Source organism: Canis lupus, chromosome 32, assembly GCF_048164855.1.
Source record: "Canis lupus baileyi chromosome 32, mCanLup2.hap1, whole genome shotgun sequence".
NCBI lineage: Eukaryota > Metazoa > Chordata > Mammalia > Carnivora > Canidae > Canis > Canis lupus.
The window spans coordinates 32,762,313-32,779,707 of record NC_132869.1 but is presented as its reverse complement, the minus strand read 5'-3'; the positions used below and the strand labels follow the sequence as shown (position 1 = coordinate 32,779,707).

At 44.2% G+C, this 17,395-nt stretch overlaps 1 protein-coding gene across 16 annotated transcripts in view; it reads right to left on the bottom strand.

The window, feature by feature from the left end:
* The window catches only part of ANKDD1A (ankyrin repeat and death domain containing 1A), a 57,629-nt gene that overhangs the window by 15,416 nt on the left and 24,818 nt on the right, over positions 1 to 17,395 (bottom strand). For 9 of the 16 annotated variants that reach the window (XM_072809134.1, XM_072809132.1, XM_072809136.1 and 6 more), the window contains 5 exons: positions 16,953 to 17,051; positions 6,785 to 6,883; positions 6,128 to 6,226; positions 5,021 to 5,191; positions 1,480 to 1,675 (listed from right to left, as the gene is read on the bottom strand). In XM_072809134.1, coding sequence (XP_072665235.1) covers positions 1,480 to 1,675; positions 5,021 to 5,191; positions 6,128 to 6,226; positions 6,785 to 6,883; positions 16,953 to 17,051 — 664 coding nt within the window. Of the gene's footprint in view, positions 1 to 1,479; positions 1,676 to 4,716; positions 4,894 to 5,020; positions 5,192 to 6,127; positions 6,227 to 6,784; positions 6,884 to 16,952; positions 17,052 to 17,395 lie in introns of those variants that run through there. The other 7 variants (XM_072809137.1, XM_072809139.1, XM_072809133.1 and 4 more) reach the window with 4 other exon arrangements.

Here is a 17,395-nt window from a genome sequence, read left to right as displayed (position 1 = left end):
TTGTAGGATCAAGCACCACATAGGGCTCTGAGCTCAGTGCAGAGTCTGCTTGGGATTCTCTCTCCCTCTCCTTGCCATTTGCTCTAAAATAAATTAATCTTAAAAAAAAATCAAATTTAGAGCACCTGGGTGGCTCAGTGGGTTGAGCATCAGTCTTCACTTGGGTCATGACCCTCGAGTCCCAGGATGGAGCACCACGTTGGGCTCCCTGCTAAGTGGGGAGTCTGCTTCTCTCCCTCAGCCCCTCCTCCTGCTTGTGCTCTGTTTCTCAAATAAAAGCTTTTTAAAAATCAAAATTTCAATCTAGTTTGGGAAAAAAATCAATGTCTACCTGATACTTTTTCTAGCCAGGAATATAGAATATCTTTCCACCCACATAAGTCTTTTTTTATAGTTGAACTAATTTTTATTGTTTTACTCAGATGCCATTCATATTTTTCATGTTTTTAGAAACACTATTCTAAAAAACACTTTCTAAAACACATTCATAAAAACATGAATATGTTTTTAGAAACACTATTCCAAATGGAATATCTTTTCAAAAATACCTCTATATTTTCCCCACTTATTGATGGTACATAGGAATACCATGTGTCTGTATATTTTATATTTAGCCATTTCACTGAATTATTTCTATTTATTTTAAAGATTTTATGTATTTATTCATGAGAGACACAGAGAGAGGCAGAAACATAGAGGGATAAGCAGACTCCTCGAAGGGAGCCTGATGCGGGACTCGATCCTAGGATTCCGGGATCACAGCCTGAGCCGAAGGCAGACGCTCAACTGCTGTGCCATGCAGGTGTCCCTATTCTAAGTTTTTCAGTTGATTCTTCTGGACTTCCTAGGTAGAGGATTATAGCATCTGAAGCTAATAAATCTCTCTTCCTTTTCAATATTTACAGTCCTTATTTCTGTTTGTTTTCTGCCTTAGTACCAGGGCCAACATTTCTTTTTTATTTTATCTGAGAGGAGAAAGAGTGAGCATGAGAGAGGGGGAGAGGGAGAAGCAGACTCCCCACTGAGCAGGAAGCTGGATGCAGACATGGGGCTCCATCCCAAGACCTGAGATCACTACCCAAGCCCAAGGCAGACGCTTAACTGCTTAACCCACTGAGCCACCCAGCTGCCCTAGGCCAACATTTCCAAGCAGATATTAAATAATGGTGGCAACTGCTGGTCTCCTCCTTTTTATAGGGAGTACCTTTAGTTTGGTGTATGAATGATGGGTATCAGCTTGGGCTAATTCATGAAGAACATGAAGGTCACAGGTCAATGGGGAGGGAGAGGCAGAGAGCACAGCCTGAGCAAAGAGGCCTGGAAAGACAGGCACACAGGATGTTGGGGGTGGCATGTGGCTGGGCTGTGGGTTGCACTGGCTTCTCTCCTAGACACACAGAAAACCCAATACACAGGTGCCCCCACCCCTCCACCCACTGGTTGCTCTGAGGTTGTGGAGGGGGGGAAGCAGGCCAGTACCTGTCCACTGCTGCTCGATGGCGTGGACATGGGCGTCGGTGAACTCCCAGCAATACGCGAGCTTCTTCCATTCATGAGGCCGCAGGTCCCTGGAGGCCAGTCGCCACAGCACAGAGTGGAACTGCTGCCTTTCCTGCCGATGATCCTGCTTAAAGGTCAAGTTCTTCCCAGAGGGCTCCCTGCGCAAGGGGTGATCCTGTGGAGCAGATCCCAGAAGTCCGGCTGCCACCTGGGAGACATCCCTGCCAGGCTCCAGCAGCACCACAGGCCTGGGGTTTTGGGTCTGCTACTTTGATTTCTCACTCTGTGCCTTGCTTTGAATTCTGGAACCCCAGCTGCTCATACTGTTCCTCCATCCAGAATTCCTTTTCTCACCTGCCTGTCCCTTAACCGCATTGCCACAGTCAAAAGATCACCCACATGCCACCTCTTCCAAGAAGCCTACCCAATTCCTCTTCTTAGGGCACAAGAGCCAGCAGAAGGACTCAGAGGCTTTGGCTAACTCCAGTCAAGGCCAGGATCAGGCACTAACTAGATTTGCTGAATCCCAACGAGGAGAAGGGCGAGGTTACAGGATTCTTTCTCTGCAAAGCAGGTAATATAATGGGAAGTTACAAAGGAATTCTGTGGTGGTATAAGTTAAACCCACAAAAGCCTAAGTAAGCTCCTTTTCAGGATGTGAATACAAAGTTCTGGTTGTTAAAAAAGCCCAGGTGAGTCCTGGCGTCTGCAGCTGCAAATCTTAACCTCCTGGTCAACAGTGTCTGGCCAGGCACCTGTGACGTAATGACCAAGGAGACTGGCTCTCACCTGGGGAGGTTCCCAGCTGCAGCTGTACAGTGGGATCATCCGGGAGCTTTAAGAACTTCAGATGCAAAAAAAAAAAAAAAAAAAAAAACCTCCTCAGATGTTTGGGGTGTCTGGTTGGCTCAGTCGGTAGGTAGCACATGCAACTCTTGACCATGGGGGTGTGAGTTTAAGCCCCAAGCTAGGTATAGAGATTAATTTAGAATAAAAAAAAATCTTTATTTTTTTATATTATTTATTTGACACAGAGAGAAAGCACAAGCAGGGTGAGCTGCAGAAGCAGGAGGAGAAGCAGGCTCCCCACTGAACAGGAAGCTCCATGCAGGGCTCCATCCCAGGACCCTGAGATCATGACCTGAGCTGAAGGCAGAAGCTTAGCTGACTAAGCCACCCAGGAGCCCCAAAAGTACGATCTTTAAAACAAAACAAGGGATCCCTGGGTGGCGCAGCGGTTTGGCGCCTGCCTTTGGCCAATGGCGCAATCCTGGAGACCCGGGATCGAATCCCACATCGGGCTCCCTGCATGGAGCCTGCTTCTCCCTCTGCCTATGTCTCTGCCTCTCTCTCTGTGTGTGACTATCATGAATAAATAAATAAATAAGATCTTTAAAAAAAAATAAAACAAAACGAGCTACCAAAGCTTTGGTCACTACACCAGCGATTCTGGTTAAATTAGCCTGGGGTGGGAGGGAGATTGGTCATTCTAACTGCCTCACCGTCTAAGCGTTGAGAATTTTTAAAGTCTAAAGTGTTAGAATTAAGCACAGAGAGGAAACCGTTCATAAAATCCTTGGTATTAATATTTTGGGGTTACATTTAGGAGCAATCTGTTGTATGCAAAGGGGCTGTAATGTTTCTGAGAACCCAGCATATCCGTTAAAGAGAATATCTTATGATTCCTATTGAAATTTGTTAATTGATTTTGAAATAGTGATTTTTTGAGAGGTTTACTAAACTTGTAAGCAATATTGGAATGTTTAAGATATTTAAGATTGAATTTATAGGTTTAATTTACTGGATTTACAAGGATAATTTAAGAATTTACAGGAGTGCCTGGGTGGCTCAGTTGGTTAAGCATCCAACTCTTGCTTTGGGCTCAGGTGATGATCTTAGGGTTGTGGCACTGAGCCCCATGGACTGCCTGGAATTCTCTTCCTCTCCTTCTGCCCCCACCTCCCTCTCTTAAAAAAAAAAAAGAAAAAAAAAAAAAAGAACATAGGAAGCATTCAAAGTGCTTTAAAAAATCTATTAAATTTAATCATTAGTTTAAAATGTTTAAGATTAATAAATAAATAAAATAAAATAAAATAAAATGTTTAAGATTTTAAAGGGATCCCTGGATGGCTCAGCAGTTTAGTGCCTGCCTTTGGCCCAGGGCATGATCCTGGAGGCCCTGGGATCGAGTCCCACGTTGGGCTCCCTGCATGGAGCCTGCTTCTCCCTCTGCCTGTGTCTCTGCTTCTGTGTATCTCTCATGAATAAATAAATAAAATCTTTAAGCAAAAATAAAATTGAGTCTTGATTTAAAAAATCCAAGTCCAGGGCAGCCCGGGTGGCTCAGCGGTTTAGCGCCGCCTTCAGCCCAGGGCCTGATCCTAGAGACACGGGATTGAGTCTCACGTTGGGGTCCCTGCATGGAGCCTGCTTCTCCCTTTGCCTGTGTCTCTGCTTCTCTCTGTGTGTCTCTCATGAATAAGTAAATAAAATCTTTTAAAAAATAAAATAGGGCAGCCCTGGTGGTGCAGCGGTTTAGCGCCGCCTGCAGCCCAGGGTGTGGTCCTGGAGACCCGGGATCGAGTCCCACATCAGGCTTGTTGCATGGAACCTGCTTCTCCCTCTGCCTGTGTCTCTGTGTCTCTCTCTCTCTCGCTGTGCCTCTATGAATAAATAAATAAAATCTTTAAAAAAAAATAAAAATAAAAAAAATAAAAAATAAAATAAAATGAATTTAAAAGTTTAAGGAAAACTGGGTTTTGTGGGGTTTTAAGATTTTATTTATTTATTTGAGAGAGAGCATCAGCAGGGACAGAGGGAGAAGCAGACCCTCTGATGAGCAGGGAGGGAACCCAAAGCAGGGCTCAAACCCAAGATCCTAGAATCATGACCTGAGCTGAAGCAGATACTTAACCTACTGAGCCACCCAGGTGCCCCAGAAAACTAGGTTTTAACATTTATAATAAATTAATTTTTAAAACTGAAGCAAATGCAAAAATTATTTTGTATGTATAAAAACAACCTCAAAGACATAAAAAAAAAAAAAAAAAAACCCACCCGACCCCCATTTGCTGACAACTGGGACAGCATGGCCTCACATCTGCTACTCTTCTTCCCCAATTCCTCGGCAAAAATCACTAATCAATCCCAGCACACTTTCCTTCTGGCCTCTGAAAGTTGCCCGTATACAGCACCCCAAGCAGCAATTCCAGTCACCTGGAGATGGCAGTGAGCTGAAACCAACTTGCCACCTCTTTATTCATGCACGCAGGCGTGCGCCCATGCCTCCATCAAGCAGGAGCTACAAGAGCATCCAGAACTGTCTCCACACCGACAGGACCTCGCTCTGCCTGGTTTCAGTGCTCACTTGTCTCCAGATGCTCACAGACAACCCTGGTGGCAGGTAAGGCAGGGATTATCACCTCCGCGGAAACTGAGGGGGGTCCCTGAATTGGTCAGGGCCGGGGTTCAAGGCCACTCCCTCTGCAACATGGAGGGACCACGTGCAAGGTCTCAGTACCTTCTCCCGCTTGTAGAGGCGATCAGCTTTTATGATCATGTCCACCAGGCTGGTGTGGTTGCTGCGAGCGGCCACGGCCAGGGCAGTTTTCCCTTGCTGCAAGGAAGAGGGGAGGCCAGGGTTGCTACCGGACAGGTGTAGGGTGGCCTGTAGCATCGGCTGCAAACGTTCCTGCCCAAAGAAAGCAGTTTCCAGCAGTCTACACTGAAGAGCAGAAAAGTTTCCTGGGCATGACAAGGGGTGTGGAAGGCACAGGTAGAGTGAGGCCATGAGGGGCAGCCCGGGTGGCCCAGGGGTTTAGCGCCGCCTTCAGCCCAGGGCCTGATTCTGGAGACCCGGGATCGAGTCCCACGTCGGGCTCCCTGCGTGGAGCCTGCTTCTCCCTCTGCCTGTGTCTCTGCCTCTCTCTGTGTGTGTCTCTCATGAATAAATAAATACAATCTTAAAAAAAAAAATGAGGCAATGATAATTCCAGCAACTGCCTCTTGTTTTTCTTTAGAATTTAGGAAGTCTTAGAGCATAACAGCCTGCTTAACTCCTCAACATCACCTGTGAAATAGGGGTCACCTGCTCTGCTTCTCAGATGAAACCAAAGCCGGGAGAAGGACTGGGTTCCTCAGGTCACGTCTGCCCGCCCCACCAGGCCGCTGGCTCCAGGCCTCGGGCACAGGGCTGGCCTCAGTCCCTGGCATGGTGCAGGGAGATGGAGGGCTCCTCTGCACACCTGGCTGGCTGCCCTCTCAGAGCAGGGAGCCCCTCCAGGTCTAGCCCGAGGGCCAATTCCTGCCCCCAACTCTTCCCACACTGTCCTCGGGATGCGCCTCATATGCCAGCCCCTTCCCCTCATGAGCCTGTGACTTCCTTGGCCTTATACCAAGTCCTCAGCTGGTCTGGAACTTCTGGCCTCCTGAAGGAGCAACCACCCCAGAGGCACAAAGAGCCAGGAAGCTTCCCGATCCCTGTGCCACACGTAGGGGGCTGTGGGGTGGTGATGTGCAGCTCCTCTACTCCTTCCTCTCCCCACCAGATGACTCAAGGAGCTCAAAGTCTGAGGGGCCATGAGACCAAAGACAACCACATCCCAGTTCTTGTTGGGAGCAGAGGTACCTTATCTCTCAGGTTTAAGTTAACCCGCGCGATGAGGAGCATCTCCGCTATGTCCTGCCTGGCGTGCTCAGCAGCAAGGTGGAGGGGCGTCTGCTGCCTCTGGGGAAGAAGCCAAGGGGACAGAGGAGTAGAACAGCACGTACCAGTGGCCCAAGGCTCAAAGTCAGGACAAGTCCAAGATGGGTACACTCCTAACTAGGCTTTAAAAAGTCTTTAAGAAGCTATGGGAGAGAGTAAGCTGGATTTAGTCATAAATCTAATACCAGAGAAAACAAACAAACAAAAAAACCATGAAGAACAGAAAAAAACACCACTGGCTAGCTCACTAAGTCAATCTCTGTAATGATCCTAATATATTTCTTCTAGTCTTTAATGCAGGATGCTTTTGGTTTGTTGGAAATGGCTGAACGTGGGAAGATGTTTACTGCAGTGTTACACAGACCATGGCAACAACTTGGAAACCACCAAAATGTTCAAAATAGAGGAATGGTTGATGAAATGACGTTACCTTCAACAAATATTCAAAGAGCTTTTTACAAGCTCAAAAAGTAGTTTCTCAACTATGAGCCATGCTAGGAAATGGCAGCCAAGCCCTGCCAGCCTGGGAGGATGCCCCAGGGGCTCCCTGGGCCCCAGATGGTTTCTGCGGCCACTTACATTGTCGGTGGCATCCAGGTCACTGCCAGCATCAATGAGGAGCTGGACCAAGGCAGGGAAGTTGTGCTTCACAGCCAGGTGCATAGGAGAGGCGCCCTGCTGGGGAAGGAGACACGGATCCATCAGTGGGTCCCTCCCAGGACTGCCCAGCACAGCTTGGTAGATTGGAAGTGGGGAGGGGTAGATAGATATAATGCTTCTAGGTTTGACCCTTCTTGCTCCTCCAGGGGCATGGGTGGCTTGAGGAATCTATAACCCCAACAGCTGAAACCCTGTAGTTTCTCTATTCTCAAGGTGGGTGGAAGCCTGAAGACCAAGTTTGAGACCTTGTTATACCAGGAACTCCTATGTGACTGCAGACAAGTCATTTCCCTTCTCTGCTACTCTTCACCTAACGAATGTTTGCTAAGGTCCCTTCTAGCAACACTTTAAAATTCTCTCAGTGAATCCACACATGAACCTAGGAAGTGTATATAGGAATGGTGTTATTAGTATTTTCATCTTAAAAACAGGAAACACTGAGACTGAGGTTCAGAAGACCTAAGTGACTTGCCTGATAGCTAATAGGAACCTTGTATTATTGGGAATTTCTCCCCTCAGCACCCAGATAGGTGCCTGATGACTCTTTACCCATGAAAGGAATGAATGAAAGAGCCGGCTGGGACCAGAACAGAGACCTCACAAGTCCAACACACCTCCAAGGCCTTGCTCAAGGCTGGAAGACTCCTTCATCAATGGTCCCCTGTGATCCCTGACCACATGACAAAGTGGAGCTACTGCCTGCCACAGCATCCTTCTCACTGGATATAGTGACACATAAGTAGTGGAATAGTACAAAGCCAATAAAATCAATGTTGGAAAAACATTCATATATTGAGTATAGAATGATTACAGAACTGAGGACGTGCGCACGCACGCACACACACGACACAAATGTCCACTAGCAAAGTCTGTGATCCCACAACTGGGAGATCATGACCTGAGCTGAAACCAAGAGTCAGATGCTTAACCAACTGAGCTACACAAGCGCTCATAAACACTTTTTTAAAAAAAGATTTATTTATTTATTCATAAGAGAGAGAGAGGCAGAGACCCAGGCAGAGGGAGATCTGATTCCGGATCCCAGGATCACACCCTGAGTCGAAGGCAGATGCTCAACCACTGAGCCACCCAGGTATCCCTCTAAACACTTTTTGAAAAAAGATTTTTATTTGAGAGAGAACGAGTATGAAGGAGGGGGGAAGCGGGGGTTGGGGGAGGCAGAGGGAGAGAGAAAAGCAGGCTCCCCGCTGAGCAGGGAGCCAGATGCAGGGCTTGATCCCAGGACCCTGGGATCATGACCTAAGCTGAAGGCAGAAACTTAATCATCTGAGCCACCCTGGGAAAGATTTAAACTATACAATTATTTGTAGGCAATGTGATTGTATACCTAGACAGGTTAAAAAAGTTATTACCCCCCAAAAAAACCTAATAAAATTAATTAAAGGTCATATAAAACCCAAGTCAATAGCATTCCTGTTTTGCATGCCTATAAGAAATGACATTTTTTTTTTTTTTAAATATCCTATTCGGGCAGCCCGGGTGGCTCAGTGGTTTAGCGCCACCTTAGCCCAGGGCCTGATCCTGGAGGCCCGGGATCAAGTCCCACATCAGGGTTCCTGCATGGAGCCTGCTTCTCCCTCTGCCTGTCTCTCTCTCTCTTTCTTTCTCTCTCTCTCTCTCTCTCTGTGTGTGTGTGTCTCTCATGAATAAATAAATAAAATCTTTAAAAAATAAAATATCCTATTCACGACAGCCAAAAATATAAAGTATCTATGAAGAGTATAATTGTTAATGGACATACCAAAGGCAAACTAAAAGCTATATAACATCACTGAGGGATATAAAAGAAGATAAAGAAATGGCAAGACTTTATGCTTCTAGTGAAAAAATATTATAAAGATGACCATTTTATATTATTTACAAGTTTAATGTAATCCTAAACCCAAATTTCTTTTTTTTTTAATTTTTTTTAAACCCAAATTTCAATAAATGCCAAAAAGTATTCTGAAACACATCTAGAAAAAAAATTTTTAACTCAGATAAAACTACTGTAAGACTTTCAACAGTGTCCTCGGATCTTTGCTGGATGACTATGAAATCAAAATCTGGCCAGAAAAAGGTCTGCTGTGCCAGTAATGGGCAGAGACTGAAACGGACTCAAATGCACAAGTCAGGTGAGCCTGGAAACTTGTCAGAACTACAAGAACTGGGGAATCCCTGGGTGGCTCAGCAGTTTAGCGCCTGCTTTCGGCCCAGGGCGCTATCCTGGAGTCCTGGGATCAAGTCCCACGTCGGGCTCCCGGCATGGAACCTGCTTCTCCCTCCTCCTGTGTCTCTGCCTCCCTCTCTCTCTCCTCTCTATGTCTATCATAAATAAATAAATAAATCTTTAAAAAAAAAAAAAAGTAAAGTTTAAAAAAAAAAAGAACTACAAGGACCCGGCTTCCAAGGAAGCAGCAGGGTATGGAGATAAAACAAGAAAATAAGCTGAATGTAACCTCATGTCTGGGGGAATGTGATTAGAAAGGGAAGTGGAAAGAGAGCAAATACGGCTTTTAGTTGGTTTACATTTTATTTATAAAAACCAAAAAGTACACAAGGTATCCAGTGAAAGCCTTCTTCCACCCCCATCACCCATCTGCTCATACTCCCCTAAACCTCATTGGTAACCTTAATCATTGCTTTTATGTGCATCCTTCCAGAGATGCTTAAAATTTTTTTAAAGAAGCAGAACCTTAAATTAAAATTTTATTTTTAAATAATTATGGATTCACACGCAGCCAAAAAATACAGAGAGCTCTGGTGTATCCTATACCCATTTTTCCCCAATGGTAACATTTTACAAAACCCTGGTACAGGGGTGCTGGGGTGGTACAGTCAGTTAAGTCGCCAACTCCTGGTTTCGGCTCAGGTCATGATTTCAGGGTTCTGGGATCGAGCCCTGCATCAGGCTCCTGCTCAGTTCAGCACGGAGTCCGCTTTCTCTCTCTCTCTCTCTCTCTCTCTCCCTCCCCCTCCCTCCTCCCTTCTCTCTCTCCTTCTCCCTCTGCTCCTACCTACCAGCACACTCTTGCGCTCTTTCTATAAAATAAATAAATGCGAAACAGAAACACAAAAACAGCCTTGGTACAATATCTCAAGCAGGATAATGACTCTGACAACATCCCCCATCTTATTCAGCTCCCCTCAGCTTCACTTGTAGTCATTTGTACACATGTGTGTTCAGTCTACACCATTTTATCACACATGCATGTTCATGAATCCACTGCATAGTCAAGATACAGAATAGTTCCCTCCCAAGGATCTCTCGTGTTGCTGATCTCACAACCCTGAGATCATGTCCAGAGCTGAAATCAAGAGTCCGACGCTTAACCAACTGAGCCACCCAGGTGCCCCACTGAATGTACTTTTTCTGTTCCCAGATCCCATGCAGAGGACATTATATTTAATTGCCATGTCTTCTTTCACTCCTCTGGACTGTGATGGTTTCTCAGACATGCAGTGTTTTTGATGACCTTGATAGTTTTGAGCATTTGTCACTATGTTGTAGAATGTCTTTCATTTGAGATTTGTCTGATATTTTTTCTCATGATTAGACCAGGATCATGGGTTTGGGGGAAGAAGATCACAGGAGGAAAATGTCATTTTCATCACACTGTATTAAGGGTACATACCGTCAACATGATTTATCACTGTTGACGTTGGCCTCAATCACCAGGCTGAGGTAGTGTCAGGTTTCTCCCCTGTGAGGTTACATTTTTTTTTTCCCTTCCCATATTATACTTTTTGAAAGAAAGTCATTATTCAAAGTCCACGTTTAAGGAATGGGGAGTTATGCTCTACTTTCTCGAGGTCAGAGTATCCACATAAATTATTTGGACTTCTTCTGCATGGGAGGTTTGTTTATTCTCCTCTACTTACTTGATTCAATCATTCATTCATTTATATCAGTATGGACTCATGTTTATTTTATACTTTGGATTATAATCCAATACCACTTTATTTTGTTGCTGAAACTGTTCCAGCTTTGACCACTGGGCACCCTTTCAGTTGGCTCCAGCGTCCCCTTGACAGGGCTTCTTCATTGTGATGATGGTGGTGACGTTTTTAATAGGATAGATTTTTAGAGCAGCTGGAGGTTCACAGCAATATTGAGCAGAGGGTAGAGATTTCCCATGTATCTGCCACCTGCACATGTTCATAAACTGTTTTATTATCAACATCCCCCACCACAGTGGGACACTTGTTACAACCGATGAACCTACACTGACACATGGTTATCACTCAAGATCCTTAGTTTACATTAGGGTTCACTCAAAAACAAACAAACAAACAAACAAAAAAACATTAGGGTTCACTCTCGGTCCCATGCATTCTGTGTGGGTTTAGGTGAATGTATGAGGGACACCTAAGTAGCTCAGTTGGTTACGCATCTGCCTTCAACTCAAGTCATGAACCCACGTCAGGTTCCCTGCTCAGTGGAGAGTGGGTTTTTCCCTCTGCTTCTGCCACTCCCCCTGTTCATGCTTGCTCTTTCTCTCTCAAATAAAATCTTTAAAAAATAAATGCATAGGGCCGCCCGGGTGGCTCAGCGGTTTGGCGCCGCCTGCAGCCCAGGCCGTGATCCTGGAGACCCGGGGTCAAGTCCCACGTCGGGCTCCCTGCAGGGAGCCTGCTTCTCCCTCTGCCTCTCTCTGTCTCTCATGAATAAATAAATAAAATCTTAAAAAAAAATAAAATAAAATAAAATAAAATAAATGCATAATGACATGTATCTACCATTACAGTATCATACGGTGTGTTTTTACCATCCTAAAAATCCTCTTCATCTGTTCATCCCTCCTGCTAACTCTGGCATATTGCTCGTCTGGATATACCACGGTTTATTTAACCAATCACCTACTGGAGGACTTCTTGGTTGCTTCCAAATTTTGGTAATTGTAAACAAAACTGCTATAAAGATCCTTGTGCAGGTTTTTCTGTGGACATACATTTTCAACTCCTTTGGGTAAATACATAGGAGCATGATTGCTGGATTGTATGGGAAGAGTAGATTTAGTTTGTAAGAAACTGTGAAAACTGTTTTCCAAAGTGGCTGTACCATTTTGCATTCCCAGTAGCAAAGAATGACAGTTTCTGCTGCTCCACATCCTCATCAATATCTGGTGTTGCCAGTGTTTCAGCTTTTGGACGCATTCTAGTAGGTGTGTACATCACTGTGTTTTTTGTTTTTTGCTTATAATTTATTTTTTTAAGATTTTTATTTATTTATTCATGATAGACACAGAGAGAGAGAGAGAGAGAGAGAGAGAGAGAGAGAGAGAGAGGCAGAGACACAGGCAGAAGGAGGAGCAGGCTCCATGCAGGGAGTCTGACATGGGGCTTGATCCTGGGACTCCAGGATCACGCCCTGGGCGGAAGGCAGGCGCTTAAACCGCTGAGCCACCCAGGCTGCCCAATATCACTGTGTTTTTATGAAGCACTTCTTTCTGTCACTGCAAGAGACTCCAGATGCATCCTATAAATTTTTTGCCCCAGTCCTAATAGTCATTGCTCCAAGAGCCCTGGTACCTTTTGGTGGAGAATGCTCATCTTATTTTTTTTACATAACTATAGTATTAAGATCTATTCATAGGGGATCCCTGGGTGGCGCAGCGGTTTGGCGCCTGCCTTTGGCCCAGGGCGCGATCCTGGAGACCCCGGATCAAATCCCACGTCGGGCTCCTGGTGCATGGAGCCTGCTTCTCCCTCTGCCTGTGTCTCTGCCTCTCTCTCTCTCTCTATGTGACTATCATAAATAAATAAAATAAAAAAAAATAAAAAAAATAAAGATCTATTCATAGAAGTATATTTATTCAAAAACTTTCCCAATTTGGAACGCCTGGGTGGCTCAGCGGTTGAGCGTATGCCTTCAGCTCAGGGTGTGATCCCGGGATCCGGAATCAAGTCCCACATTGGGCTCCTCTCATATATATATGATGATATATATGTATAATGAAATATCATCCAGCCATAAGAAAGAATGAAATCTTGCCTCTGCAATGACATGAATGGAGCTAGAGAGTAATAAGCAAAATAAGTCAGAGAAAGACATAGATCATACAATCCCTAGAAGTAGATTTGCTTGGTCAGAGGGCCCATGCATTTGCACTTTGCTATATATATTGTGAAAATTGCTCTGTTGTGGATTGTACCGATTTATACTGGCTCCAGTAATATATGACAATGCCTTCTTCCCCACAGCTTTGTCAACACATTTGGCAAAACTTATGGGATTTGTACCAATCTGATGAGTGAAGAATCGTATGTGTAGGTAGTATTAATTTGTATTTCTCTTAAGAATCATCTGTATTTCTTTTCTGTCAAATGTCTGTTCATATCCTTTGGCCATTTTTCTCTTGGGTTTTTTTTTTTTAATTTTTATTTATTTATTCATTAGAGACACAGAGAGAGACAGAGAGAGACAGAGAGAGAGAGGGGCAGAGACTCAGGCAGAGGGAGAAGCAGGCTCCATGCAGGGAGCCTGACACAGGACTTGATCCTGGGTCTCCAGGATCACGCCCTGGGCTGAAGGCGGCACTAAACCTCTGAGCCACCTGGGCTGCCTTCTTGGGTTGTTTTTTATGTTGTAATACTTTGCACAAACTCTTATATACTAGAAAGACTCAGACCTTTATCTTTGAGTCTAGTTTGTCATTTACCTTTTGACGTGGCTTATAGTCTCTTTTGCCAGGCAAAATGATAAACTTGATTATATAAAAATTAAAAACAATCTTTTATTGTATGTGGATTTAGGACAACTCCCCTACCCCACTTTTCTCTTTCAGAGTGTTCTTAGCTATTTTGAACTTCAATTGTTTAAGGAAAAAAAAAAAAGATAAATAGGGGCACCTGGCTGGCTCAGTTGGTAGAGCATGCAACTCTTGATCTTGGAGTCATGAGTTTGAGCCCCATGCTGGGCATAGAGCTTACTTTAAAAAAGATAGAGGGATACCTGGGTGGCTCAGAGGTTGAGCATCTGCTTTCAGCTCAGGGTGTGATCCTGGAGTCCCGGGACTGAGTCCCACATCGGGCTCCCTGCGAGGAGTCTGCTTCTCCCTCTGTGTCTCTGCCTCTCTCTCTGTGTCTCTCATGAATAAATAAATAAAATCTTAAAAAAATAAATAGATAAAACAAAAAACCTGTTTTAATTACATGTATGAGCCACACCTTGCAGCAATCTGATAGGACAAAGGAGGACAGGGCATCCCTAAAAGAGACCAGGATACACCCTACGCTGTAGGCAGGTAATTGGCTCAGAGTATTGGCTCTAGGAACTCGCATCGGTGGGAGGGGACATCCATGCTGGAAGAAGCCAAAGATAACCAGCTAGCAGAGCTCTGGTATCTCCTGGACAGCAGATAGAGGTAGTTGAAGCTGGTTAATGTTTAGCTGGTATTCATTCATTCAGTGCGTATGCGTTCAGTGTCCACTGTGTGCAAAGCACTGTTCTAGGCTCTGAGGATCCAGCAATGGACAGATGCTCAAGCACTGAGCCACCCAGGCATCCCTAGTTCGTAATTTTGGAGGGAAAAATACACATTGATCCTTATTAGATATTTAAAATCCAATTTTGACTTTTAAAACTCAACTTATTGAGGCTGGCTCAGTCAGAAGAGTGTGCAACTCTTGATCTTGGGGTTGTGAGTTCGAGCCCCATGTTGCATGTAGAGATTACTTAAAAACATATAAATAGGGATGCCTGGGTAGCTCAGTGGTTGAGCATCTGCCTTCAGCTCAAGTTGTGATCCCGGGGTCCTGGGATCAAGTCCTGCGTCGGGCTCCCTGCATGGAGCCTGCTTCTCCCTCTGCCTATGTCTCTGCCTCTCTCTCTCTCTCTCTCTCTCTCTCTCATGAATGAATAAATAAAATCTTTTGGTGCACGGGGGTGGGGTGGGGTGACTGGGTGATGGGCACTGAGGGGGGCACTTGACAGGATGAGCACTGGGTGTTAAGCTATATGTTGGCAAATTGAACTCCAATAAAAAAGTATTAAATTTAGATCAAAATGGCAAAAGTAAAGGAAAATCATAATGTTACTTGCATTATTTGATAGAAACATATCACATTTTTTGTTGTCATTTTCAATAAAAACAAGTTTTTACTGGCACTAAATCAATTTGGAAAAAAATCTTTTAAAAATTGAACCTTTAAAAACCAATTTATGTAAAAATTAAAGAGAACAAATTATTTTGAAGTTATGGGTAAGGAGATTCACTTTCCAGGCATAGAAACAATATAAGAAAAAGCAGAGGATGGGGCAGCCCTGGTGGCTCGGCGGTTTAGCGCCACCTTCAGCCCAGGGCCTGATCCTGGAGACCCGGGATGGAGTCCCATGTCGGGCTCCCTGCGTGGAGCCTGCTTCTCCCTCAGCCTGTGTCTCTGCCTCTCTCTCTCTCTGTGTGTCTCTCATGAATAAATAAATAAAATCTTTAAAAAAAAAATTTTTTTTTAAAAAGCAGAGGAAAAAATCAGATTGACTTGTTAAGATCTTCACTCTTTAGGTCTGTGTCTTTTTTTTTTTAAGATTTTATTTATTTATTCATGAGAGACAGAGAGAGAGAGAGTTATGGCTGATATCAGAGAAATTACTCTCTGTCCTCTCTTCAATGATTTTTATGGTTTCAGGTCTCTCATTTAGGTCTGTAATTCATTTTCAGCTTATTTTTGTGTATGATGTAAGAAAGGGGTCCAGTTTCATTATATTGCATGTAACTGTCCAGTTTTCTCTACACCATTTTTTGAGCAGACTTTCTCCTATCATATGTTCAATCCTCACTTATCGAAGACTAATTGACCATGTAATTGTGGGTTCATTTTCTGTTCTATTCCATTGATCTATATGTCTCTTTTTATGTCAGTACCATATTGTTTTAATTACTACAGCTTTGTAATATAACTTGAAGTCTGGAATTATGGTACCTCCAGTTTTGTTTTCCTTTTTCAAGATTGCTCAGGGTCTTCTGTGGTTCCATACAAATTTTAGGAATGTTTGTTCTAGCTATGGGAAAAATCCTGTTGCTGGTTTGATGGGGATTGTGTGAAATCTGTAGATTGCTTTGGGTAGTATGGACATTTTAATATTTGTTCTTCCAACCCATGAGCATGGAATGTCTTTCCATTTCTTTGTATCATCTTGAATTTCTTTCATCAGCATTTTACAGTGTTCAGAGTACAGGTCTTTCACCTCTTTGGTTAAGTTTATTCCTAGATATTTTATTGTTTTGGTGCAATTGTAGATGGAATTGTTTTCTTATTTTCACTTTCTGCTGTTTCATTATTAGTGTATAGGAATGCAACAGATTTCTGTACATTGGTTTTATATCCTGCAACTTTACTGGATTCATTTACCAGCTCTTGTAGTTTTTTGGTGGAGTCTTTAGGATTTTCTCTATATAGTATTATGCTATCTGCAAATACTGAGAGTTTTACTTCTTCCTTACCAATTTGAATGCCTTGTATTTCTTTATGTTGTCTAACTGCTGTGGCTAGGACTTCCAGTACTGTGTTGAATAAAAGTGGTGAGAGTGGACATCCTTGTCTTATTCCTGACCATGGTGGAAAAAGCTCTCAGTTTTTCTCCATTGAGTATAATGTTGGCTGTGAGTTTTTCATATGAAGCCTTTATTATGTTGAGATATGTCCCCAGGGAGGCCAAAGCAACTTGCCCAAGGTTATTCAGTTTGTGAATGGTAGTGCCAGGCCTCAAAGCCAGGTTGTCTGAAAAAGTCCATGTCTTAACCATAAGGATATACTATTGCCTGTGAATGTAGTATACAACATAACAAAAAATGAACAACCAAGAGGCCAGATCTGTGATATAAAAGACCATCACTAAGTCTCAATGGATTAAAAAAATGGAGAACACGAGCAAATAATTCACTTGGGAGGAAATGCAGCTTGTTTGTGAACCCTGTTGTAGCTAGAAGCTTATCTAACTCTCCCTCACGCTACCAAGTCCCCCAGTCCTGGCCCCCATCCCAAACCCAGGGGCCCAAAGCACTCATCTCTCCCTGCTGTGCTTCACCAGTGAGGTCATGAAGACTTTGCAGTGGGGACCCGCTTCAGCCCAAGATCCCACACTTACATGATCAGCTACATTGGTCTGGCCTCCTGCATGGATGAGGGCTCGGGCCACGTCCTCGGAGCCACCAAGGGCTGCGTAGTGGAGGCAGCTCTGTTTTTTCTAGAGGAAACAGGCAACAGTACAAGGTCCTAAATGCTCCTCATAGTGCGGCTTTGGGATACATTATTCCATTTGTGTCTCATGACCCCCAGGACTATTACCCCCATTGAGCCCTGAGGCTGGAGAAATCAATGCCTTGCCCAGGCCTGGTGACTAGTAAAATGAGCTCACTGTGGTCTCAGCTTTTCCTCGCCTCCTGTCACAAACTCGAGAACATACATGAAAGCCGGCACAATTCCTAGGCTGGTGAAGACACGCAGAGTATACTCTGAGGTTTTCAAAGAGGGGAACACATAAGATTTACCAGTACAGAGCAAACCCCACCTGGCATACACTGCCCCGCT